The 27,233-nt window shown below is 39.9% G+C and overlaps 4 protein-coding genes across 6 annotated transcripts; 2 read left to right on the top strand and 2 right to left on the bottom strand.

The window, feature by feature from the left end:
- On the bottom strand, nt 105-3,948 carry LOC109703643. Its single transcript, XM_020224345.1, has 5 exons — nt 3,594-3,948; nt 2,326-2,495; nt 861-921; nt 512-581; nt 105-411 (listed from the first exon to the last, which is right to left on the bottom strand). Exons 1-5 carry the CDS (start codon nt 3,808-3,810, stop codon nt 291-293), a joined length of 639 nt encoding a protein of 212 aa, XP_020079934.1. The 5' UTR covers nt 3,811-3,948; the 3' UTR covers nt 105-290.
- LOC109728940 (transmembrane and coiled-coil domain-containing protein 4-like) lies at nt 4,390-11,907 on the top strand. 2 transcript variants are annotated; one of them, XM_020259498.1, is made up of 14 exons: nt 4,394-4,831; nt 5,894-6,442; nt 6,919-7,084; nt 7,764-7,916; nt 9,311-9,408; nt 9,516-9,607; nt 9,701-9,771; nt 10,224-10,359; nt 10,462-10,521; nt 10,602-10,684; nt 10,765-10,841; nt 11,297-11,367; nt 11,444-11,501; nt 11,591-11,907. In XM_020259498.1, exons 1-14 carry the CDS (start codon nt 4,421-4,423, stop codon nt 11,669-11,671), a joined length of 2,106 nt encoding a protein of 701 aa, XP_020115087.1. In that variant the 5' UTR covers nt 4,394-4,420; the 3' UTR covers nt 11,672-11,907. The 2 variants fall into 2 exon arrangements, 1 of the variants encoding a protein (XP_020115087.1); XR_002221168.1 differs by lacking the exons at nt 11,444-11,501; nt 11,591-11,907 and having other exon boundaries at nt 4,390-4,831; nt 10,754-10,841.
- LOC109703510 (zinc finger CCCH domain-containing protein 44-like) lies at nt 13,529-26,641 on the bottom strand. Of its 2 annotated transcripts, none has more exons than XM_020224138.1 (12): nt 24,733-26,641; nt 24,533-24,612; nt 21,043-21,230; nt 19,217-20,237; nt 19,009-19,136; nt 18,355-18,414; nt 18,224-18,274; nt 18,062-18,132; nt 17,367-17,515; nt 16,090-17,286; nt 14,881-15,000; nt 13,529-14,790 (listed from the first exon to the last, which is right to left on the bottom strand). In XM_020224138.1, the coding sequence occupies exons 1-12, from the start codon at nt 26,391-26,393 to the stop codon at nt 13,805-13,807; spliced, it is 5,712 nt and encodes a 1,903-aa protein (XP_020079727.1). In that variant the 5' UTR covers nt 26,394-26,641; the 3' UTR covers nt 13,529-13,804. The 2 variants fall into 2 exon arrangements, with proteins under 2 accessions (XP_020079727.1, XP_020079728.1); XM_020224139.1 differs by having other exon boundaries at nt 14,881-14,997.
- LOC109703512 (zinc finger CCCH domain-containing protein 19-like) lies at nt 22,943-24,052 on the top strand. The gene is made up of 2 exons (XM_020224140.1): nt 22,943-23,728; nt 23,849-24,052. Exons 1-2 carry the CDS (start codon nt 22,947-22,949, stop codon nt 24,018-24,020), a joined length of 954 nt encoding a protein of 317 aa, XP_020079729.1. The 5' UTR covers nt 22,943-22,946; the 3' UTR covers nt 24,021-24,052.

Below are 27,233 nucleotides of genomic sequence, written 5' to 3'. Positions count from 1 at the left end.
AACAAGACACCAGTCTCAACTTTTTTGCAAAAAACATTCTTCCTCCAAGAAACTACTTCCTCTACACATAATTTTAATTTGCATCATTAGTAGCAACACCAACGACAAAAAAATAACCCTGAAGAGTTTTCACTATTGCGAAAAACTTTGATCTCAAAATTAAGTTACAAAATTATAACAGATACAGCAGGAAACAAACAATTATGAATCCCTGATAACCCCCATCTCATTTATTTGTTTATCTAGATAAAGTGAAGATGTCAAGGCTAGTTTTTGTTTTAAGCTTGGCTCTACTTGGGTCGTCGGCGGTAAGGATACAGTATATCATCTATGTTTTCTTTGATGTAGTTGCCGACTTTGTTTAGGTTCCTGGCCACGCCCGAAGCCACGAGTCCAGCATTCCTTGAAAACCTGCACAAGTGCAAACATCAGTATCCTATTTGTTGACATTTGAAAGGGTTCTAATTCATTAACTAGGTAGTAAAAGTAGAAACTGGAACTAAGAGCTTGCCTGTTTAAGAACTCCTCTCCTGAAGAGTGTGAAGGTTTATATCCTCGCGGTTGAGAATGTGCAGCAGCATCTTCAAAAGAAAGTTTACATGCAGATTGTCAGAAAACTTTTCCATCCATAGATTAAAATCCAAAACTTTTATTCATAGGTTAAAAACCTTCTCTCAAGTAAAGAGAATATTCTTCACGACAGAATTACAATTATAAAGCATTGAAAGAGCAACTATAACTCAAGATAGCCTACATTTGCGAGAGTAGTTTTATCTGACAAGCAAGAAGTAATAAAATTTCAAGAAGTTAATATGTCTCTTTTCCACTCCCAGAGTCTTCTCAATATTTAGCCACATTACCTTCCTTGTGAACGTGAGCAGGAGCGTGAGCAGAAGTGGAGGCTCTTCTGTCAACCAACAGCTGCAACAACATATTTAAAACAATGATGAAAAGGCAAAAGTACAAAAGAGAGCGATATAAAAATTCACTTTATTCAAGAAACATATTAAAACAAAAGTATAGATATCACGACTATCATATAATGCCATGGAGCATGAAGTGAATTTCTCTACGAAGTGAAATTCTAAAGATAGACATAGGAACAGTAAAATAGTTCTTACACTAGTTTTCCTTCTACTAATTCAGCATTCTCACTCATCACAATTCTTCACAGCTCTTTAATTATATCTGCTCTACCTCAATATTTTTGGAGAATATAGGCTCTGAATATGCTATAAAGTACAAAGATCCTGAGTGCATATTGAAACGCATTACATTTTCCTCAAGTCAATTTGAAATTTCTGAACAATTACTGACTTTCTACAATGACCAAACAATTCATAGCTGTCACTGCTGGAGCTAAAACTAGCAAACAAAGCCATTCCACTGAGAAAGCTGATAGTCATTGTGAGATTACTTACGAAAACAATGATTGGCTATTTTAACTTTTCACCTCAAAATTTTTCTCTCAAATGGTGTCTATATTTGAGCCTTGAGAAAACTTCATGCATGCTGTGATACTAGAATAGGATTTATTTATCAGCATTTTAACTAAATGACTACATTATTTATGCTACATAGCAACAAGGGATCGGCACAAGCAACTTCCAAGAAGGCAAGGAGATGAATGCAGTTGCCTTTTATTCGAAGTGATTTAATTAATTATTTCCCCCATCAAAGCAAATATTTCCCCCAAAACATATGTAAGATGATAGAATTTGCTAAATTGCCCATTCATGTTTTCAAACTGTCTAATACTAAGTAGAGTAAATACACTGAATGGACCAAGATGGAAAAAGTTAGTAGTTGCTTGTTTCTACAACATTAGTTTATATTTCTTTTTGGTAAAATGTACAGAACATACCTGAACTATGGACCATTTTGAAAGCTACCCAACCTTTCAACATGTTGATTTTACTATACATCCTTTGAATTTGTTTGATTTAAATCAGTCAACGGTACTTTGACTTCAAAATTTAAGCTAATAACTTTCATGAATTTATAATTGCGAAAATTACATGAAGCATACTAACTAAACCTGCAAAGATAAACGATACATTCAAATTTTAAAGATAATGTGTCGTTGACTAACTCAAATCAAATAAATTATAAATCGAAAGGTTGGGTAGCAAAATTAAAATTTTCAAAGGTTGGGTAACTAAATCAAAATGAGCCATAGTTCAAGTAAGTTCTGTACGTTTTTACCTATACATTTTCCATCTTTTAAGTGAGAAAATCCCAAATAAATATACTATTACAAAGAAAAAGTTGAATCAACCAAAGAGAATATATAGAATCAAGAAATTGTTTTTAGAAGAGAAAAACCTCAATTCCAACACAGAATGGCAGCTCTGCTTGGTTCTCTTGGTTGTCACTCGGATTTCCTTTCTTATCCAGAAACACTGAATAACCAACACATGCATACTTGAAGTCCGACAGGTTACGTCCATCTTTCATTGCCTCTATTTCAGACTCTCCCACTATGTAGCTTGGCACTGGACAATAAATACAAATGTAAGAAAATCACTAAGCCAAAGGGCTGTTACTTGCGCATCTCATGTCCAAAGCTAATAAAGTCAATATAAGGGGCATCTTAAGTGCGCCTGGGTCCTTGGCTGAGGTGCATGCTTCTGTGAGGCACTCTACTTGAGGTGCAAGTAAGAATACAAGGCAATGACCCTGGGGCCTTGTGTCTAAGCACCAATGTGCGTGCCTCGAGCAATCCTTCTCAAACTACTGAGTAGAGGGATCAAGGTGCCTACTCATACAGTTTGTGATATTCATCTTCACCTAGTTTATCCATTCCAACTTTGATGGAAGAATAAATCAATGGCTTACCAAAGTGCATCTGGCTTCAGTCTGAGCCCTTCTCCTAACCCAGGGTACCGTGACAAGAGCTAACTATAATAAATAAAGAGCACAGACTTTTCTATCTACTAAATTCTGTAATTTCCCGGTTACTAACTCATAGTATAACATTTTCTTGTATGCTTCCATCATCTCCTCTAATTGCATACAAAATCATCTTCACTTATTAATCTTCTGTTGTGAAGATTAAGGAGATTAAAGAATTAGAAAAAAGAAAGACCAAAAAACAGTAAAAGCCTAATGAGCTAATTCATAAAAATTTCCCCCAAAACCCAAATTTCATCAATATTAGTTTGATCATTATGAGGACCAACAGTGATTCCTTCGCCCGATTTACAACAATCTTCATAAAACAACCAATTTTCCAGCTCCCAGATCCATAAAAAACACCAAAAATCAACTATATAAGAGATGAAACAGTCTCAGATAAGTTAGCGAATTCTACCAATTTAACCTTAACAATGAAGCAGAGCGGAAACTCCAATCGAACAAATCACCCAAATATCCTTAAACTAAAATCTACTACGCCGGTTTTCTATTCTCTTTAGAATCAAATAAATCATTTCCTTTCCCTTTTCTTCACCACGGTTAACATATCAAAACCCTGTTATAACAAACCGATGCCAGAGCCCAGAGTACTCAAAAGAATCAGCCTTTTCCCACATCAAATCAACAGAATCGCACACAAATCAACGATTGCAGTTACGAACAACAGGGTTTCTAACCTTGTGGAAGGGTCCTGGAGATGCCGAAGCACATAGGGTTCCGGGATTGGGATTTGCGGAGCGAGGAGTAGTAGAGGCACCCCTTGCATGATTTCCCCTTCCTCCCCTCCGCCGCCGCCGCCGACGCCTCCGGGTCCTGGGGGTCGCCGCCGCCGAGGCCCTCCGCCCCCGATCTCGGAGCTCCGCCGCCGCCGCCGCGCGGCGATTCCTCCTCCATCCTCCTCCGCGTCCCCGATCCCCCTTCCTCTCCGCGCCCTAATTTCGCTCCGACATGCAGTGCGATCGCTCCTCCTTTTGCTTCGTGGGGCAACGAAGCCGAGGGAGGCGTTCGAGTCGATCGCGATCGGGTTTTGTAGACTCGTGCGGGGTGCGAGAGACGTGGGCGCGAAGGATCGGGCGTTGTTATTAGCTGGTCGAGCCAGGTCGGTGTTGGTGCGAGAGACGGGGCCGCAGAGGATAGGTCCGTTTAATATTTTATTATATTTTAAATTTAAATTTTTTTTTTAGAGTAGATTATAAATTCTAGTCTCAAATTTATATTTTAATATAATCTTCAACTTAAATATTTTAAAATTATTATAAATATAAATATAATTATGCTGATAATAATAATATGGTTGTGACAAAGTTTAAAATGTTTAAAAGTTCACGGGACTTGAGATGCGGTGTGTCGAGTGAGCGTGTACACTCGGTGCAGGAAACATTTTCTCCGAGTTTCACGGTTCACGCGCCACGCTTTTGAGTAGTTGTAGTAGCAGGAGCTTCTTAAACCGTTGCTACGCCGATAATCGTGCGCGCGTCGCTCGTCGCGCCACAACGCACACAAAATGCATCGCTCCTCCTCCTCCGCAAACAAAATCTCTCTCTCTCTCTCTCTCTCTCTCTCTCTCTCTCTCTCTCTCTCTCTCTCTCTCCCCCCCGACCCTTCGCCGATCCCTCTCCTCCTCCCCTCGTCGCCGCCGATGCCGAGCTCGCTCCTCGCCCCGGCCCAGAGCCGCGCCGCCGCGGCGCTCCTCGCCCTCGCACTCGGCCAGGCCCAGCTCGACCACTCCCGCCCCCGCAACTCTGCCGCCGATGACGGCGGCGGCGGCGGCGGTGGTGACCCCTCCGATCTCTGGACTCATGAGTCCCACGCCCTGCTACGCCCCGTTTTCCACCACCTCGGGATCGATCCCGATTCCTGGGCGGCAATCGAGGAGACCGCGGCGTCGAGTTGCCCTAGGGATCGAATCGCGGAGGTATGTCGTGGGGAATGTAGTTCTTGAGTTTGGATAGAGTCTGTGGTTGTGCGAGAATCGTAATGTGATCGTAATGTGTTTGCATTTAGGGGCTTTGATATTAATAATAACTAGGTTTAAGTATTTTGGGGCTCGTGGTTTGCATCTAACAAGTTGCCACATGTAATGCTAGTCTTGTTTAGTGAAGCACTGCATGCGAAATGCTAGTACGTGAAGCACATTAATACAATATCCTCAACAGTTTCTCTTTGTAGAAAAATCTACGTTCGGAGCTTAGAATCTCATCTCAGCTTCTAATTGCGCCAAAAGCTCCAAACTTTTCCATTCATGAAACGCACTACTAGAACCAGCTGCTGCTAAATGCAGAAGTAGAAAGCTTAACCAAGCAGACGAGATTTTTTTTTAAAAAAAAAAATTACTCAAGAATAGGCTATTTTGCCTTTCAAGACAACCATATTATGTGACAAACCCCTTCCCATGATGTGGTGTTTCTTAAAAATTAAAAGAAGAAAAAAGGATTGACATGTCGATAGGTCTTGATGGTAGATTTAATTTGCTGTTGAATATTCTGAACAAACACCCCCATTAGCATGCCTTTACTTGCATACAGCATGTTATCTATTACTGGCTGATCTGTTTATTGTTCAGAATTCAATGTTCTTTGTATGATTAAAAACTGCAACTTACAATTATTTTTGAATTTTAAGTGCAAAGTCGTCAAATTGTATTCCTTCTTACTGGAAACATCATTAGAAATATTCGCTGCTCGAAGTGTATGCTGATTAACCTTTGATTGTAGCTGGCCGCACTAGTATTATCTACAACTTTAGTTTCATAGAAGTACTTGAGGATATATACAAGACTAATTTCATTCAGTCTATGTCAGATAATGTTACAGAACGAATATGAAGAAAGATTAGCTTCCTTTTGACTATTCTTTTTGAGATTAAAAGAGGCCAGATCACTAAATCTTATGGTCCTGACTTCCTGGCTCTGTTTCGTCAAAGAAGTATAAGTGATCGGGAAACTGACTTCTGCTTTTTGTTTGCACATTCTTTCCAGTTCTTGAAGATAATCTTTGACAACAACGAAACTTCTTCAGAGAGATCAGAGGAAGAGCTTGCATTGTCAAAAGCTATCGATTCAATTGTCGCAAGCTTGAAAACGGCTTCCGGTTCAACTGAGGTTGCCAAGGAAGAGCAAAGTGAACATAAAGATAACTCTGATAAAAGATTTACTTCTGATATGGTGCATAAAATTTCTGAATTGACATCTAGTACGTCAGAAATCATTGGACAATTATCTGATGACAGATCCATGTTATCTATGTCTGCTGAAATGTTTGATTTAACAAAGATAAAAGTGTTTTTCGGACAAGAGGCGGCAATTAACAAATCGACTGTTCTATTGGATAACAAGTCAATTATAGTGGATTTTCCGGTCAGTGATCAACGGAAATTGGGCTTTCTTTATGAACTTCTTTCTGCTTGCGTGGCTGATATACCTGATGATGATAAAAAGAGTTCTCAACACAGAAAGGGATACGATGCTCGTCACCGCATTGCTCTAAGAATTTTGGCTGGGTGGCTTGATGTCCAATGGATAAATGTGGTTTGTTGTTCTTTCTTAATTAGAATAAGAATATGTTTTATCGTTTCTCTTGTAGAACTGCTTATATAGGGTGATGCCAATAGCCCTTATATGACAGAACTCATGTTCCTGTTCTCTGTGATATCTATGGGTAGTATTATATGTAAAACTCTTCTCAAACAAAATTGATATGATGCTGTTGCTGTAGCCCTATTATGGATATTGAAGTAAAACACAACTCTATGGAGGCCATTAGTTATATAATCCCTTAAACATGTGATAATTGTTTGGACATCTTTTCCTAATTCTTTTTATGGTACCATTTTCCTATCAATTCAAGACTCATGGCAGTCGACAACAGTAGCCAAAGCACCATCACTTGCATCCACATAAAGAATATTAATTAGCATTCTCATGTCTAACCAGCATATGCTATTCTCTTCAACTTTCAGTTTAACTTGCTTTATCCATTTTATTTTATGGGATGCCCTTTATAGGAAGCCATGGAGATAATGCTTGCTTGCTCTGCAATAGCTGCAGCAAAAGAGGCATTGCAGTCCGAAGGCTGTCAATCAGAAGAAAGTAGCTGGTCTAGATGGAAGCGTGGTGGCATCATTGGTGCTGCGGCATTGACAGGAGGAGCCATGTTAGCAATTTCTGGAGGTACCAAAGCTTTTAATCAGAGGAGAGATAAACAGTTTTATCCATGCAAAATTATCTATTTACTTGTTACTCAAAAATTTTGATTTTTGATATATATATATATATATATATATATATATATATATATATATATAGAGTCCGGCTGCTATGCTATCGATAGCACCAAGTAGTTGGTCCTATCAAGTTTTCTGCCGTTAGATTAACCCCTTTGATTATTTTTACCCGTTAGATTATACTATTCAACCAACCACCCACTCAACCCTAGGGGGCCCACATCATCCTAACTGCACATCACTTAATCCAATGGCCAAAAACTTGGCAGCACCAATGACTTGGTGCTATTAATAGAATAGTAGCCTAGTTCTATATTTTATATATATATATATATATATATATATATATGTCTCATTTCTTACCAAAATGTTCCTTCAAGCCTTTTCTAATGCAAAACCTACTTCCTCACCTGAATTGGATAACCTCGAAAGTTAAGATAAGATTATTTTGTTAGAAACTGCATTTCAAGGGATATATATTGAAATTCAGATTGTTTTACTGGGGTATTTAAATTAATGGATGATTTTGCAGAATATAAGCCTTCGTAGAATGACCAACTTTCTGAACAAGAAAAATCTTAGTGAGAATGATCATGGCATCCTTTTTATTCTGTTTTCCTTAACAGGTCTTGCTGCTCCAGCAATTGCCGCAGGATTTAGTGCACTAGCTCCCACTTTAGGAACCCTAGTCCCATTTATTGGAGCTGGTGGATTTGCAACAGCCGCAGGTGCTGCAGGATCAGTTACTGGCTCTGTAGCTGTTGCTGCATCATTTGGAGGTATGAATTTGGTTTTTTATTCTAGATCTATTAGCTGCTGGCAACTGAACTATTTATCAATCATTAAACATATATGAAATGATGTTCTCAAAGTACAATAGATAGCTTGATTACAGTAATCTTTGGTTTCTTTTTTCTCCAAATCTAGATACTTATTATCTTTTCATTCATCTTTTGCTGCTTCATTTTTGCTGTTGCATCTTCTAATAGTTCTACTTCCATTTCATATTTATAATTGCATCCTTTTATTGTTGATTGCCACCAACTGATGCCAGATTCCTATGTTTCAAGCAGTGAACCTCACGAAAATTCAAGCTACTAACTATGATTTTGACAATGTAGAGTACTTTGGAAATATTTAAGTAGAAGTACTGGAAAAAAGGCTCAATTATTGTAATTTATTATTGAACCTTTTTTTCATTGGGGAACTGTGGTGGTCTCTAGCGTACTCATCTCTCTCGAGAAAAAAAGGGGAAAGAAAAAAGAAGCTTGTGGGCTTTCTCTCTAAAAAGAAAGAGTCTGCAAGCTTTCTATCAAAAATAAAAATTGTATCAGTTATGCCTTACACTCGATGTATGAATTTGTCTCATGCACCATATTCGGCACAGTAGATGACTTTGTCGAGGATGACAATGGTGGCTTACATGTGCTCGAACTAGTGGATATCGCAATCGAGGCAGTGAGCCGTGTTGGCGGGGATGCTATCGGCAAGCATGTTGGTGACTAGGTCCTAGTAGCAGGCCCCATTATCCCAACGCATTAGCTTCAATGCAGGCCACACCCTCAAATTTGCCGAGATGCCCTCAAGGGAGTGCTCCGTACTCATCATGGGTTGGGGATTCATGAGATTGTATAGATTCTTTCTTTTCTTTCAAATTCTTTTCGTGTGTCCTATCTCTCTTGGAGGGTCTTCCACTCTTACACCCAGTTTGGATGCATGAATATCTTATTCGGAATATATCTCTTCAATTACTCAAGAAGCATGTTGTATTTAGTAGATGAGGAGCGGGATCAAATATATAGAATGGATATAATATTCAGATTTCAAGTCATTTTTTTCGAAATAAGATAAATCACCTTATTGATGAAATATGCTATCCTAAAAGTCAAAACCTTTCAAGGAGCAAAAATCAAACTCCTAGCTTCCAATCACACTAGAAAATCTTCATACCAAATATGTTACCATTGGATATCTTATTCTGACATCTAAAAAAGGCCTTAGTATCGTGAGATCTTCAGTATTATTTCATACATAATTCTTGTATTGGATATATAGAAAGAAGCATACAGTGCTATGTAGATAACTTGGTCAGAATGACAACCAAGAGATGATTTTATGCATATTGGTTACGCATATGCACTTTAGATGACAGTTCATTAACATGCGAAAACAGCTGCTGGAGCTGGACTTTCAGGGACCAAAATGGCTAAAAGAATTGGAAGCATTGAAGAGTTTGAGTTCAAAAACATTGGAGAAAACCACAACCAGGGTGTGAGTAATATTTTTTCTCTCGCATTTTTAAGTGTACTGGGATTTAGATAGCTTAGGACTTCTGCCATCTTGAATTCCATGAGCAACTAATGTTTCTTCTTTTTCAGCGCCTAGCAGTTAGTATTTTTGTTTCTGGGTTTGTCTGTGAGGAGAAAGACTACGTAGACCCCTGGGAACAAATTGAGGTTAACTCTGAGAGGTACATCACACTCAGCAATGATTCTTGCTTCTCAAAGATTAAGCCTATTGTCACTTTTTTCTTCATCATGAAATGCTTAATTGTGTTTGTCAGGTATGCTCTTCAGTGGGAATCGAAGAATTTGATTGCACTAAGCACTGCGACCCAAGAATGGTTCACTTCAAGTAATTTGCTGGATTTTGTATTTGTTTGGCCTTGTGGAACAACTTCTCTACTTGAGGCAGTAGAAGCATACAAAAACTAGGTGTTTGGCTAACAGCTTTTGGAGTTTTTGCTGTACTTGAAAGCTAAAATGAGCTTTTTGGTTCTAAAAGAAGAACTTCCAATTTAAAGTTTTTGCTTCTTCTTTTGCGAGAAGTTGCGAAGGAGATTCTAATGAAAATGTTGTGAGTGCTCATTTGGGCAGCTCTAGTCATACAACACCTCTGTGGAAGCTCCAGTTACAGCCAAACAAGCCCTTCATATTTTCTTGTAGAAACTGTTTTTAGGTGTAGACTTGATCAGATTCTATACATAATAGTTTATGCTCAGTTAATATTAGAGCCCATTGCTTAAATACTAAAATAGTGCTAGTATGCTAGATTGCCATTTGCTGACAATGCTGCTTCCCATGTAGCACTCACTACGGAGTTAATGAGGCAAGGAGCCATGATGACTGTGTTAAGCACTCTCGTGTCTGCAATAGCTTGGCCAACGGCATTACTTTCAGCTACTGATTTCATCGATAGCAAATGGTCGATTGCTATTGATAGGTGCAACAATAATCGGCTCTAGTGTTATTTAAAACATGCTTATCTCCCAATGGGTACTAAACTTACTGCCAAGTTTTGCTTACTCTATTTCCTACTCCTCAGATCAGATAAAGCAGGGAAGCTTCTTGCTGAAGCTCTTTTGAAGGGTTTACAGGGTAACAGGTAAGTGATTATTTAAATTTATTTGAATATTTTCTAAGTCATTTTCTTTTTGACTCTTGAATCACTGTGCACTTTTTCAGGCCAGTGACGCTTGTTGGCTTTTCACTAGGAGCACGAGTTATATTTGAATGTCTGCAACAGTTAGCTAAATCAAAAGATAATGGTGATTTCTAACACGTGTAATCTTTTTTCTCAGTTTAGCAATTTTAGTTAACCAACAAATCTAATGTAGTGATTGTGCAGAGGGAATTATAGAGAAGGTTGTTCTTTTAGGTGCACCAATACCACTGAAAGCCGACCAATGGGAGAGTGCAAGAAAGGTACTCTCAAGTTCTATTATGCCTCTTGAAATATAGGAACAGTTACAAGATGTATCATGGCACTTTCTCTTTTTCCAATTCAAATTACACATGATGTTCAACTATTTTGAATATTCTTTGTTTTTGAAAATAAAGCATTTTCGCCACTTCTTATGCTTTTCTCATTTGATAAATTGTCCTCTTTTTCGAATTTTGTTCCTGTTCAAGGTGCTGTTTTTGGCTGGTGAATAATCTATGCAAGGTTTGAAGTTTTTTATGTTTCCCAATCATGAAAGTTTTTGAAGCCTTTTCGGTTTAGAAATTTTAAAGAGCGACGTTTAGAGATTTTTATGTTTTAAAGGGCACAGAGTGGTTGCTGGGAAAAGTTTTCATTAGTCCAATTATGTCCAACATGAAGTTCTGAAGTAAGCAAACAATTGATATTCATGCTCCTTTTTTTCCTCTCTAACCTTCAGATAGTTGCTGGGAAGTTTGTGAACGTTTTCTCGACGAATGACTGGATACTTGGGCTAACTTTTCGCGCAAGGTAAAGTATATGCACATTTTCACCGTGATATTCGATTCTTACAGCCTTATCAAATTTGAAAATCTTTCATGTACAGTCTGATGACCCAAGGTTTGGCTGGAATTCAAGCAGTCGAAGTCCCTGGGGTAGAAAATGTAATCCACTATTGCTGGCTGCATTTTTGTTTTTCTGAACCATTCTTTCTATGTTGATGCAAATTATGCTCACTCTTTTGTGATGTTAGGTTGATGTTTCTAATTTGGTCGACGGTCATTCTGCGTACCTTCAAGCTGCCAGCAAAATCCTCCAACAACTTGCATCGTAAGAATGGTATTTTTCTCCATCCTCTGGTGTTACAAAAAAGCTCAGTTTCCGAGTCTCCATAGGTGATGTTTCTCCAAAATTCAGAGGTCTTCTTGATTAATTGTATATTGTGTTTCCAATTCAGGCACAATAAAAATGCTAGACCTTTTGAGTTCTAGTTAGTTTGGCGACAGTGTACATCTTTATGAAGCTTGTAAAGATCCTTTACTATGGCAGCTAAACCAATATTGTTCTGAAGGGCTGTTTGGTTAGGTGCATTTCAAGTTATTATAATAATAAAGGCACGGAATCCGAAAAAAGAAAAAAAATTGTCAGGTTTGCTCCAATTTTAAATATGGCAGTGGTAAAAATGTCTTACTTGGATCTACCAGTGAAGGTCCAACTGCTACAATTCGATTTAGGACCAAATTGAATGTAGTAATGCAACAATTGAAGAGAGTAACCGAGTAACTCAACCTAGGAGCAACCATACCTTATTTTTATTTTTTTTTTTTAAAGAAAGTTTCTCAACCATTTTCTGTATAAAATTTTGAAATTTATAAATGCGGCTTTCAACTAGAAACAGATTAAATATATATTCAATTTTATGCATCTCTAATTGCATCCTATTTAAAACTGTATCCAACCAAACGGCCCCTTTGAGTGTTTTATTTTTTAAACAGGCACACTTAATAGGCACGAAATAGGCTCCTTAATTTTAACTGCATACGTTTATGCAGAACCCAAGAGGGCTATTCACATGAAAGTATTCACAGAAGCGCCAATTTGTATATGCATATAAAACATAATGACATTGGAAACAACTAGAATTATATGAAAAGAAACGAAAAGACCAAAAATAAAAAATACACATTCAATTGCACCTGCTCGGTGTAGAAAGAACAAAAACAAAACATATGCATCGCAGAGAAGGGATGAGTTACTAGCTGTGGAGAATAAAATGCCAATCCTCAGGATATAGAGCAAACTCACAACTCACCAGTGTGCATTGCAGTTTGACACTCTTAACGCAAATAATGATTTATTGAATTTAACATAACTCAAAGCAAAGTCGCATAGTGATGGAGACATTTTCGGACGGTTCAGGCCGCGGTACCCCACGGATCATAACAAACTAGAATAGAATCATAGTGATATGAACTAAAATACGTGCGGCAAATGATACACCCAAATGCAACACTCGTCCATACAAAACTCGGCTCAAACATGGGTAGTTACGTTGCAGCTCCCAAAACTTCTTCTGATATCCACAATTAGTACAGGATATGATAGGTTCAGAATCACAAGAAAAGATCTATTGGACAAAAATATATATAATTGTAAGGCCTTGATTGGCTACACAATTCTTCTTCTTTCTTTTTCTCGCTTCAAACAAAATTCAATGCAGCTGCAAACAGCAGATGGGCTCGGCAAACAGAGAACTTCTATCAGACGTGTCTTTTATAGACACACCCCTCCCCACCGTCATATATCTCCCCACTGCGCTTTAAGATTTAGGCAGAGTGATATCCAACAATGGGAAGGATGCATCTTTGTCAGACACATCCACCAAAACTTTTTTTTTTTCCCTCAAGAAACCCACCTGGACACATTTGATAAGCATTGAGACAAAGGTAACCGCACAAGGCCTAAATGAAAGCCATCCAGAATGCAAACGAAGCAGAGTTATAACACCTAAGAACCGCCCAACCCAACAACTCTGCAGATGACTAAGCTGTTATGATACATCCCACTATGCATACCTTGTGAATTTCCAGAGAAAATCCATGAATTAGAAAAACCAATGTGATTTTGCAAAAAAAAAAAAAAAAAGAAAAAAGATCTAATGAATACGATATAATACCTGGAAAAAGAAAAAGAAAAAAAAAATCTACATCCAGATGAAACATTTTATAAATTTCAGTATGAGGAGTTAGAAGCCAATTAAACCCAAAAACATGCAGCGGAATTGAAGGCTGCATATGCACCATTTGCCTGCAAAAGTTCTACATGGCCTGATAAACCACAGATCTCAAGCTTTTATGGTTTTGCAGACCTACCAAAGTGAAAAAACATAAACTGTACAACAACGAAATGTAAGGGAAATTAAGAGTAGGGAGATAAAGAAAAGAAACCAGATCGCTTTTACTGCTCCCTAATTTTTTGGTGGATGAAGATAATTACAAGAAGCCCCTTTCTTGCAGTGCCCATACTCATGGTATTTGCATACTCCTGCTCTATGCCCCAGCTGTGCCGGTGCCATATTCCACGGAGCCCTAGCTCCACTGTCGGTAGCTTGTTGAGTACCCCAGTTGCTAGGGTTGGCATTTGGTTGGTTCCAATTCATATTCATATTTCCTTGTCCACTCACACTACTAGGATTTGGAACCATATTATTCCCCTGCGGTGGAGCTGCCCAACCGATGTTGTGATTAGGGTTTCCCATTGTTGGTGGTATCCACATAGGAAAAGGGTTTGTGTTTCCCTGCGGAAATGCCCCCCAAGTGTTCGCTGGATTTCCCTGCATTGCGGGTGTCCAAAAGGTAGTTGGGTTAGCACTCCCCTGGCCCTGCGGAACCCAGGCCATATTCATGGCCTGGTTACTTCCCTGACTAGGTGGAGCAACCCAACCTGTGGTCACCATTGTATTTGTCTGAGGTGGTGGACCTGGTGGTAATGGTGGAGCTAAACCCATGTTGTTGAAATTTGTGACACCCTGTGCTGGAGTTCCCCAAGCCATGTTCATATTGGCCTGACCTGGAACTAGCCCGACCATATTAGGGTTTCCTTGCATCGGTGCTCCATAGTTCATATTGTTGTTTCCCTGAGCTTGTGCTGAACTAGCATTTCCATTTTGTGGGAGCATTGCCCATCCAACGTTCTGAGTATTAGCTGTAGGCATAAAATTAGAATTGGGGGGAAGCGTGGGTTCAGTAGGCGTATTTCCTGATTGCATAGTTGTAGTTTGCAAAGCCATCTGCTGTTGAATGTTGATTGCGTTTGGTGCGACAAAGTTACAAGGATTCATTACAGGCTGAGGAATTGAGAAGCTCGATTCTGGCTGTTGCGCATTGCTCTTTTCTGATAGAGGCTCAGCCGGTGGATATGTAGGGTTTGTATCAACAAAATTTTCTTTTAAACCTGAAAGAGAACAAAATCCTGTTAGTGAAAAGTATCCTTAGAGACAATTTGAGGAATGCAATACAATAGATCCAACAATTGGGTCAATACTAGATTCTCTGAGATGGTGGACAGTCGATTGACCAGCTTCAGAAATGGCATTATCTGGTGCTGGAGTAGATCCTGTATGTGAATTAAAGAAAGAACCCATTCTGTTGTCCACCGAATCTGCTGTGTAAGGATGAATATTTGAGTCATAGTGGAAAAATATAGAAGTAGAGATTCTATTATAGGAGATTCTACATTCATCTGCTCACACATACACCCCCATAAAATTGCCCTCGAAAGTGTAGTTCATTACAAAATACCGTTGAAGTTGAGAAGTCATTCAATTCACAGGGAAAGTTAGTTTCTGTTATAAGTTTCTGGTAAAAACGTATAGAACTTACTTGAACCATGGACCATTTTGATTTGGCAACCCAATCTTTCAAAATTTTAATATTACTACCCAACCTTTCAATTTGTTTGACTTTAATCGGTCAACAGCACTACGACTTCAAAATTTGAATGCGCCATTTATCTTTACAAATATGGTTGGCATATTTCATACAATTCTCGCAACTATATATTCATTAAAGTAAGGATTTAAGTGCCATGGCATGAGGTCGTGCCGGAAACTTGCCGGCACGGTACGTACCGGGCCGTACCGTACCGTGCCGGTCATAAAAAATATATGTGTGCCGACACGTAATGACATGAAATATTTACTTTTTTTAGCAACAAAATATGCCAATTATTTACTATGTATTTTTATCAAATCTTTTGAAGTGCATTGAGAAAATGACTTACTCATTTCAAGAATAGAGGGTTTTGAGTTGTGCCGTGGGCACAGGGCTATATCGTGCCGATTTCTTGCCGGCACGATACGGCACAGTGGATACAACCCGTGCCTATAAGCACTTTAATCCTTGCATTAAAGTAATTAGCCTAAATTTTGAAGTCAAGGTACCGTTTATTGACACAAATCAAACAAATTGAAAGGTTGGGTAGTAAATCAAAATTATGAACGGTTGGCTACCCAATTCAAAATGCTTCATATTTCTTGTAAGCTTTGTGCGTCTTTACCTAAATTTTAAGAGAGGGGCAAGTCGCTTTTCATAAATACAAGGGCATATATGTGAGAAGTTTCAGAATGGGCATATATGGAAATTCATATTTTACAGGCAGATACATATAAATGAATTAACAATTTTGCAAAGATGTATATGTAAATAATTAACATTCAACAATAAGCCCCCATTTCAGTGATTTAAGGCATACCTTCAGCCAAAAGAGTTGAACTTCTATTCAGAGAATCACCTTGAAGAGAGACAGAAGAAGGCACAGACAAATATCCAAATGCAGGACCAACAACAGAATCAACATTTGAAACGCCACTAACAGCAAGCCTTTCATCCCTAGGTGGCAACTCAGGATCTTTATCAAGAGATGATGCATAAATATTACCAGGGCCGTCTATTTTACTTTGATTTTGTGGATTGCCAATGCTTTGTGGTTCTCCAATAGCCGGCTGCTTAATAGTAGACCCTTGAACAACTGAAACATTCAAATTACTTGAATGCTGAGGAAGAGCCACCAAGTTTCTTAAATTACTTGCCAACTGATCCGATGAGGCATATCCTGGTTGGACAGATTGGTACGGTTGTGATGCATATGGAGCCCTAGGGGAAAGAACCAGTGACCTCGGATCAGTCTGGCCTTGCCATTGCCTTAAAGAGTTATTACTATTAGCATCCTTTGATGCTTCCCCTGCACTCGAAGTGAATCCAACCCTTTCAACTTTTGCCAGCTCATTAACACCAGTAGCAGAGTAGCTTTCATTGCTTTGATTATTAACTCCTCTTAAGCCACCTTCCAAGATGCTCTTTGTCGTAACAACATTAGATTGAGAAGAGCTGCTACGCTGAGGTTCCAACTCTGATAAATCCTTTTCAAACTTCCCTGCAAGAGCATCGCTCAGCAAAATACAGTCCTCTTGCCGCTCAGAATTTTTCCATATCCTCAAGTTAGGTGGGAAATACCCAGTTGTGTTCCACTTTCTCAGCTGGATCATTGAAAAAGGGCCTTGGATTTTCCCGGATGGGTCTACATAGTGCCAGATCTTTTCTGATTCATTGATATTCAATGGTGTCGAGGCCCCAGTAGCTGGAGTTTGAGTAAGGGTACTGGATAATTGTCCATGTTGCTTATTGTTCAAATTAACCTCTACAATGTTTTTATCTACACCAGACTTTGGAGTTTCCAAATTACTTGTTTGGTGAAAATCTTTATCTCCAGAATATTCATTTGCTTTATCAATCAAGGTAGTAGGTGATTCTACTTCAGTTGATGTCGTTCTGTTGGATTCCCAGTTGAATTTTGAATTTCTCCGTGCACCGACCCGGCTTTCACTGGAAATAGGCGATGGTAACTCTTTTCCTCTTCTAAGGAAGAAATCTCTTCGTCTATTAAAGCTATCTGCACAAATTACAAACATATGATAAGAATTAATAACAATAATAACAAATAATGCCCAACATAATTTAGTTATAACATACCTCTTTTCTCATCAGCTTCTACTTCCTCGGGTGACTCATAGTCTGGATCCATTTTAGGGTCAACATGAATTTCTGGTATTTCATTAAGCCTACGGATACGCTCTTCAGGAGTGCTCAGAAGCTGCAGCTTTTCAACACATTCTCTAAGCGTGAGATGTTATTAAGGATTACATGAAGGCGATTGCACTATAATTTTTTTTTTCTGTTCTTTAGAAATGAGAAGGTTCATGTACAATGTCACTTTTCATCAATTGATAGCATGAATGCCTGGTCCTATAGAGTGACGCTAAATTGATACAGCTATGCAAACAGCAATAAACTTCTAAGAATCGATTGATATTGACAACTTCGACTAACTTAACCAAGCCATATTCATTTACATTTCCATAATCATTGCACTAAACATTTAGCATCCTTTATCTTTATTTACCTCACTGAGAGAAGTTACTCCTACTTGTCGATCAGTATTAAACAAAAATAGCCATGATAGAAAGCAGAGTGCCCCATAGTCCCCCATACTCCCAGACATGGGGGAAAGATGAAAAATGAGATGGAAAACAAATTAGTGAAATATGTAACAGTGATATTTGAATAAAGATTATACTTAAGAGATAAAAACATCACATGGAGCCTATTCTCATACCACCCTACAATAAATTTAGCACTGCAATATAGCTAATTGTTTTGAAGGATATTCTTTTCTCTTGCCCATGTCACTTGCACGATCACGGAGATGACTAAGTCGTAACTTCTCACTTTCGATCCACTGCACAAGTGCCACAAGCATCAGAAGCAAATACAAAAACATGAATTAACAGGTAGCAGTTGAACTAAAAAGTAGATAAAACTGTACTTACATCACTGACTTTCACAGGTTGTAGAATCCTCGATTTCTCCTGCACCTCTCCCTGAAATATAAGCTTTTTCAGATATTTTGCAGCATGGTATCAAATCTAATAACAAAAACAAAATATGCTAGACATGTTACCACAGTCAGCCGTCCAATAAATCCACACTTTATGCTTTGCCTTAAGCGCTTGCATTCCTCCTAGAATCAGAACATCAGGGAATCAGAGAAAAGGCAAGGAAATTTTTTTTTTGAAATCAAAGAAAATAGGCATTAGATCAAGTCATTATTTATATAAGATAAATTTTTTACTACTTCCCAATGTGTTTCGGTTTGATACCCACAAACTCCAAATATATCATGATTATACAGAAAAGCAAAACAGAAGGCACCTATCATGTTGCTAATTCATTTTCATTTTCCAGTAAAGGAGATTAAGTCAAAACCTGGCCAAAATGTTACTAAGATATGAAATATAAGTATCAACATTAAGCTCCCAGATACGTGATGCACATAGGCATTAGGCATGGTTCAGGCAGCGTTAAATGGCCAACTCGAGCCCAGCAAAAAATATTCCATGCAATTTGGATATAAAAAAAAATTGCAACAGTGTATTTCTTGCACACTAGAAAATATTCTGAAAACAAAGATCACTTTTAGCTGTTCTGCAGCAGTATTCATAACATTTTAAACCACCAAGCATCTGTTGTAACCAAATATCATAATCTCATAAACAGATATCCCACAGCAGATAGAAAGGGAAATCAAAAACATTTTACAAAGAATCTTCATCACCTCAGTGAAATCCTGATTTGACAGGATATCAATAGTTATAGACTCCTTTTTGTCTAAATTTAATATCTCCACAGTTACATCTGTCATCCTTTTTCCACTTTTATATTTCCCTGCTGCCTTACCAGTTCCTGCAAAAAAGCTTAAATGTTTAGCTCTGGTATTTAGAAGAAAGCCAGAGAAGAAACCTTGGCATGGGTAGGCATCATACCAACAACTTGTACTAGGCGATATATATCTTGTCTCTGTCCCGTACCAGATATCCTTATTCTCACAAACGACCCAACAACTTTCTCATCAAATGTATCAATATCGTCTGCCAACTCCTCCACTAGATTGCGACGCAAGTAGAGTAAATTAATGTTGTGGACATCTATTGCCGCATACTCATCAAGGTTGGTTTGTGGTCCTCTCTCAGACCTTTTACGTGATTTCCGTCTTTTATCTGAACCAACCATTGTCGATCCACCGCTGCTTCCTTCAGCAGCCACCTGATTTGGATCAGGATCTACAACCCCTCCCTGGTTCTCATCCGTGTCCACCGGTGAGGCCTCATTCGTGAGAAAGTGTGATTCTAGAAGCTTCAGCATTTCGAAATGCCCGACTCTTGGTTTGCCAAATAGATTCTGTAGCAGTGAATCACAAACAATCTGACTCTTTCGACGAGGATCGCGGAGGTTCTTTTGTTTAATATACTCGAGTAGAAGGGCTTGAACATCAAACTGTGATAGTGCAGATCGATCGCCATCTTTCATGTGCGCCACAAAATCCAGTAGCTCATTTGAAGCCCAATTGATGTTCTCAGAAGTAGATGTCCCCGCACTTTCTTCTGCTTCTTTTGCAGGCTCCTCATTGTAAGTAGTTTGCTTGCGTAGTTTCTTGGCCTTCTTTTGCCTAGAGAAAGTCCGGATACTTCCCTTTTTCATGGATCCATCCTCCCTTGCAGGGGATTTTGCTGGAGACATTGATCGTTTTTTTTTCCTCTTCCTTGACACAGTGATTTCATTGCGATGCCCTAAAGAACTGTCTGAATTATTTTCCCGTCGGTCACCATGTGTACCACATGCATCATCAGAAGATTCCTCATCAGGAACAGAAACAATAGATCCCTTCTGTCGAGCTTTAGTGGCACATAATTCGTCGAATGTCAATGATAACTTTCCCTTGAGATCTAACCAATAGTCCTTAAACAAATGCTCCCAACTGTTCTTGTCATCAAAATCTACTCCATCCTGTAAAAGAAATTCTTTTGAGAAGACATTCTTAAAAAGAAATCGTTGTAGAAAGAGATGCATTCTTAAAAAGAAATCGCTGTAAAAAGAGATGCTTTTACTCAGTTGCGTAACGTTAAGGTGTGTGCTTGTAAAGGGTGTTGTCTCGGTAAGATATACAGAAGTGAACTTCCTCACTCTCAAGCAAGAAAAGAAAAAGAAGATTTAACACAAATACACCAAATATGTTACTGCAAGGTGTTGTTGTGGCACATATTCCTCACCGAAAAGCCAAGAAGATTCAGTCAATTACATAACATATAAGGAAAAAAATCATAGCACTCAGTGAGTGCTCAGCAATCTGGAATAGTATAACAGTATATCATGAAGCTTAACGCAAGAATAATAATTACATTAATAGATAGTTGCACTGCTTTTTAGATAGATATGCTTCCTAATGAGCAAAGTTGCTTACAGACTGAAAGTAGGACCAACCATTTTTTAGGTTGTTTTATTAGACTTTACAGATGTTAAGCAATGAAGGACAGAGCAGAAAAATGAAAAGCTCGGCCTACTCTGATCCTATATGCGAAAATGAAAAAGAATACAAAAGTGGAAGCTAAGCAGTTGAATACTTTGACAAGCAAAAACAATAAACATATTGAAATTTGACAAAAAAACTGATAGGCTATATATAACAAAAATAGACCAAAAATTGTGCGTCTGTTTGGATCTTCATACAGTAAGCGATCAGCAAAAGATTGACCATTAATAAGCAAGAATTACACTTAAATATCAACCAGAGAAGCATATGCGTCTAAGTTACCATTGTCTCATTTCCCTGCTCCTTCTGCTCTATCAACATCACAGTACCAAAGCATGTCTGACAAAAGCCCTTACTTCCTCTAACACATAAAAACTCAGCATCTTTTGCACACCCTTTACATAAAGAAAACGTACAAGTAAAGCACATAAAGTGTGCAGATTTTTCGCAGTTGCTACAAATGTGCCAACCTGCCAAATTTCAAACCAATCGATGTCAAGTAAAATATCATTAAAGAACGATCTGTAACCAATGAAGTCAGAGAGCTGAAAGTTTATAAGAACAACAGCACAAAAAGCATGATATTATAATTAGGTATGCTAACAAAAAGGCCCTGTAAGGAATATTTATCAAGTGGGACACTTTAGAATAATTTTCAAAAAAAAAGAATATTACTCAACGAGAAATTCTAATTTCAGGAGCAGAACATTCGAAGTTCTATTAGATGAATGAGACATCATAAAAGTACTCTGAATCTCTAGTGCTGCTTCCAATCTGAAATCATATCAACAACCCAAAATGTGAGGCGTCTTCAACCAGCCACACCTCAACCTCACTAATTTCTATAAGTATCATTCTTAAAACTTGGCCCTTTTCGTCAAACTTAACAAAGAAGTTTTATACAGGTCGTTTCTGTTCCATTCGCTTCATTGACTTAAGCATGCCTTGGACTTTAGAAAAGCTGCATATATCAAAAACCTCACTTTCCCCTGCATTCATGACCTTTCAAGTGCACGTAAGGTGAAAGTAATGCAACTGCATTATCGACATAGAGCGGGTCTGCACATATATACCCTACCGAGGGAATCTGAAATGTAATTGCCAGAGTAGGGAGGGGTCCACAACAGAATATATCATGCGAACCTAGGAGTTGGCTCAAAAGGCAAGAACTCATTTCTTGATTCTGACTGCTCGCATATTTGAAGTTGGCTAGCTTAAGAACCATCACACTAGGAAATCACAATAAATCAATAATACAATGGCCAATTACGGAAACAAAGGCCAATTAGCATGGGGTCATCCTACTACATGTATGCAAGTAGTGGACGCCAACAGAATGTAACATTGAGTCAGTTCCCCAACACTATCTTAGAACCTAAGAGGATAAAATGAAAAAACATTATTGGGAGACATCCCACGGTGAGACAGCCTAATCCGCCATCGATACTGCTTTGACTACAAGTGCTGCATCTCATGGACCATTGATTTCCCAATTAAATTTTTGTCCAGATGGAATTGCTAGTTCCAATAAATAAATTGTAAAGCATATTCTAGCCATGCCAAAGGGCGAAGCGATTCATGCGATTCAATCCTGTCCCATCAAAGAACAGCAATGCACCAATTCCATATGACGAAACCTCATTAAAATTTTCCCAACGTCACAGCAGACCACATTGATCTCTTATTTAAGCAGCAATGCACCAAAATCTTTCCTCTTTTTTTTTTTCACCAAGACGTGCAAAACTCCGACAGCAAACTCATGAATTCCAACAAGCTACTTGAGTGTTATTTCCGTGTAACTTGCATTACACAGTACTTGAAACATCACATAAAACAGCACAAAACAGTATGTCATTGTGCTGCTGCCTTGCTTTATGAAAGAATGACCCATGCAAAACAAACTGCTTATCTTTCACCAAACCTGGGATCCCAAATTTTCAGATAGACTGCCACAAAATGTACTAAAGAATGAGCTGAAAGGATATTGCGGCGTCCGATTTGTGGCAATTGTTTCTGATCTTCTTCCTCGAGTAATCTCCCCTCACAGATTGTGGACTTCCGTCAGTGAAGATCACCACTACTCTTTGAAGCAAATGATAATGAACATTACAATTTGTATAGAAAGGACAATATATATATATATATATATATATATATATATATATATATATATANTTGTTGATACCATGGTAGATGAAACTGTGGAGGAAGAGGCTGCAAACATGAACGAGGTTCTTGACCCTGCAGTAAATGAAACTGTGGAGGAAGAGGCCACAAATATGAACGAGATTTCTGATGCTGCTGCTGACGGTGATGATGGTGGCAGGCCTGACAGTGATTTCGGTGAAGGGAATGCACAGATTGACACCTGCCCTGATTCTGCTGCTGCCCCCACAGGCAACTATGTGGTGGAAGAAGATGCTGCTCAAATGGATGAGTGCCCTAGGATGGACGCTGCTGCTGCCAACGCTGATGAAGATGTGGAGGAAGAGGATGCAGCCGCCTCTGCTGATGAAGCTATGGAGGAAGAGGATGCAGCTGCCTCTGCTGATGAAGCTGTGGAGGAAGAGGATGCAGCTGCCTCCGCTGATGATGCTGCGGAGGAAGAGGATGCAGCCGCCTCCGCTGATGATGCTGCGGAAGAAGAGGATGCGGACATGAATGAGGTTCCCAATACTGCCACCGCCGCCAGTGATGGCGGAGATGGCGAAGAAGAGACACAGATTGAGGAGTGCCCTGATTCTGCCGTTGCCGCCACGGATGAAGCTGAGGAAGAGGCTGCGCAGATGGATGATGGGGACGATGAGCCCCCTCCAGTGGTTGTGAGGAGAGGTGGAGGGCGGCGGAAGAGGGGCCGCCAGCCGAGGGCTCAGGTTGCAAGGACCCCAGGCAAAAGGAAGGAGAAGGATGGTGAAGAAGTATGCTTCATTTGCTTTGATGGAGGTGATCTTGTAGTCTGTGATCGCAGGTCTCAGTTTAATCCTTACCTGCTTCTTATTTGTGTTTTATCTTTAATATTTTTCTTGTGATGGTTATACTCATCTTTTCCTTTCTCTCTTTCTGTCCATCTCTATTTGTTTCTTTGTAGGGGTTGTCCAAAGGTTTATCACCCTTCATGTGTTAATAGGGATGAGGCCTTTTTCCGAGCAAAGGGTCGGTGGAACTGCGGTATGGCTTGCTCTCTTTGTTGTAGTTTCATTTTGCATTCTATTTTAATATTAGTGTTCATGCATAGGATGATAAAGTGCTTCCTAAATTGATATGAGCTATTTTGGTCAGAATTTGATATTGATGTTCAGAATTACAAGACTATGGTGAAGAGATACCCTTTTCAATTGCAAAACTAAATTTTGTTGTCATAACCCTTCTTGAGTTTGAATCTTACTTTTATTTGATTATCTTGGCGTGAGATAAAGGAAGGTTCCTGTCCTGACAGTCTGACACACACACACACACACATATATATATATATATATATATATGTGTGTGTGTGTGTGTGTCAGACTGTCAGGACAGGAACCTTCCTTTATCTCACGCCAAGATAATCAAATAAAAGTAAGATTCAAACTCAAGAAGGGTTATGACAACAAAATTTAGTTTTGCAATTGAAAAGGGTATCTCTTCACCATAGTCTTGTAATTCTGAACATCAATATCAAATTCTGACCAAAATAGCTCATATCAATTTAGGAAGCACTTTATCATCCTATGCATGAACACTAATATTAAAATAGAATGCAAAATGAAACTACAACAAAGAGAGCAAGCCATACCGCAGTTCCACCGACCCTTTGCTCGGAAAAAGGCCTCATCCCTATTAACACATGAAGGGTGATAAACCTTTGGACAACCCCTACAAAGAAACAAATAGAGATGGACAGAAAGAGAGAAAGGAAAAGATGAGTATAACCATCACAAGAAAAATATTAAAGATAAAACACAAATAAGAAGCAGGTAAGGATTAAACTGAGACCTGCGATCACAGACTACAAGATCACCTCCATCAAAGCAAATGAAGCATACTTCTTCACCATCCTTCTCCTTCCTTTTGCCTGGGGTCCTTGCAACCTGAGCCCTCGGCTGGCGGCCCCTCTTCCGCCGCCCTCCACCTCTCCTCACAACCACTGGAGGGGGCTCATCGTCCCCATCATCCATCTGCGCAGCCTCTTCCTCAGCTTCATCCGTGGCGGCAACGGCAGAATCAGGGCACTCCTCAATCTGTGTCTCTTCTTCGCCATCTCCGCCATCACTGGCGGCGGTGGCAGTATTGGGAACCTCATTCATGTCCGCATCCTCTTCTTCCGCAGCATCATCAGCGGAGGCGGCTGCATCCTCTTCCTCCGCAGCATCATCAGCGGAGGCAGCTGCATCCTCTTCCTCCACAGCTTCATCAGCAGAGGCAGCTGCATCCTCTTCCTCCATAGCTTCATCAGCAGAGGCGGCTGCATCCTCTTCCTCCACATCTTCATCAGCGTTGGCAGCGGCAGCGTCCATCCTAGGGCACTCATCCATTTGAGCAGCATCTTCTTCCACCACATAGTTGCCTGTGGGGGCAGCAGCAGAATCAGGGCAGGTGTCAATCTGTGCATTCCCTTCACCGAAATCACTGTCAGGCCTGCCACCATCATCACCGTCAGCAGCAGCATCAGAAATCTCGTTCATATTTGTGGCCTCTTCCTCCACAGTTTCATTTACTGCAGGGTCAAGAACCTCGTTCATGTTTGCAGCCTCTTCCTCCACAGTTTCATCTACCATGGTATCAACAACCCCATTCATTGCGGCCTCTTCTTCCACAGTTTCTCCTGTGGCAGTATCAGAAACCTCATTTATATCTGCGGCCTCTTCCTCCACCGTTTCGTCTGCAGCAGCATCAGGAACCTCCTTCGTTTTTTCGGCCTCTTCCTCCCCAGTTTCAGTAGCAACAAAGGGGACCAAGTTAGGGTACTCTGGAGACTCCTTATTCTCTGCAACCTCTGCAGCCTCTTCACCCATGGCATCGTCCTGTTCGCCAACCTTATCACCCGTGGCAGCGGTATTCGGAACCTCACCCATGTTCACAGCCTCCTCCTCCACAGCAACAGCGGCAACTGTATCAGGGCACTCGTCCATTGGTGTGGCCTCTTCTTCCGCGGCACCGTCAACTTCGGCCTCGGCCGCGGCCGAATCAGGCAGGCGCTCGCCCATCTCTGCGTCCTCTTCACCCACAGCATCGCCAAATTCGGTGTCCGCCTCTTCTTCCACGGCACCGGCGCCAGCACCTTCAGCGGCGGCCGAATTGGCGCGCCCATCCATCTCTGCGCCCTCTCCACTCAGAGCATCGCCGCCTCCACCATCGCCATCGCCGAACACAACGGCATTTGCATCCCCATGCATCTTCTCATCCTCTTCACCCGCAGCACCATCCCCGCCGCGGCATTCACGAGCTTCTTCCTCGCTCCCCGCGGAATCGGGGCCGGGGGCGGGGACGGGTCGGGGATCATCCGCCGCCGCGTCGCCTTCCCCAGTCGGTTCGCATTGGGGGGCCGCGGCGCCGCCGCCGCCCTCGGCCTCTCTCGGCGGCAACGGGGGGTCCGCGGCGGGAGATTGATGAGCGCCGAGCGCGTCGGGGACCTCTCCTAGGGCTTCTTCCTCCATGGAATCGGGATTGGGGGGGAGGGAGCAGGAGAAAGTAGCGGCCCTAGGGTTTCGGCAAAACCCTAGCCTCTTCTCGGGCAATACACCTCGTTGAAAGGGAAGAGGGGTGTCGGGTGCGGGGAGGAAGAGGAATGGATTTTAAGGTATCGACAATTGCATTTGGAGTTTATTTGGTTCACGCAACGCATTCACATTCTTTTTTTTTTTCTCTTTTTTCTTTTCATTTTTCTGGATTATTATAGGGGAGAGGGCAATTGTCCTAATAAAGAGGAGAGAGAGTGTGCTAGAGATAGGGGTGGAAACGAGTCGAGCTCGAGCGAGCTTATCTCGTGCTCAAATTCGGCTTAAAATTAATTTTGAGTCTAAATTTAAACTCAAGCTTTGATTGAAATTAATTTGAGCCGAACTCGAGCGAGCCTAATTTCGAGTCGAGCGAGCTCGAGCCCTAAACGAGCCGTTTGAAATTCTCAACATCATACGATAATAGTTTAATTTGTATAGAACATTATCTATAATTTGATACAAAAAACATGTCTAATAATTCAAAGTACAAAATAATTATATAAAATATAGTATTATAATATGAAAAAAAAATAATTTATGAGTTGAATATTTAATCTTTTCAGCCTCACATGTCTTTTCTTCCGTCTGTAATCTCCCTATTATTCATTTTCATTNTATGTCTTTTCTTCCGCCTTCAATCTCCATATTATTCATTTTCATTTATACAGTCAAAAATAAATAAATTATATAGATGAATATTGGATTAAACTATCCAATCATATATAACAAAAATTAAATTTTATATGAATAATAATTTTTTACTTTAAAAATATTCTG

This window comes from Ananas comosus, linkage group 25, assembly GCF_001540865.1.
Source record: "Ananas comosus cultivar F153 linkage group 25, ASM154086v1, whole genome shotgun sequence".
In the NCBI taxonomy this organism is placed as follows: domain Eukaryota; kingdom Viridiplantae; phylum Streptophyta; class Magnoliopsida; order Poales; family Bromeliaceae; genus Ananas; species Ananas comosus.
This window is presented reverse-complemented; position numbering and strand designations above follow the sequence as displayed.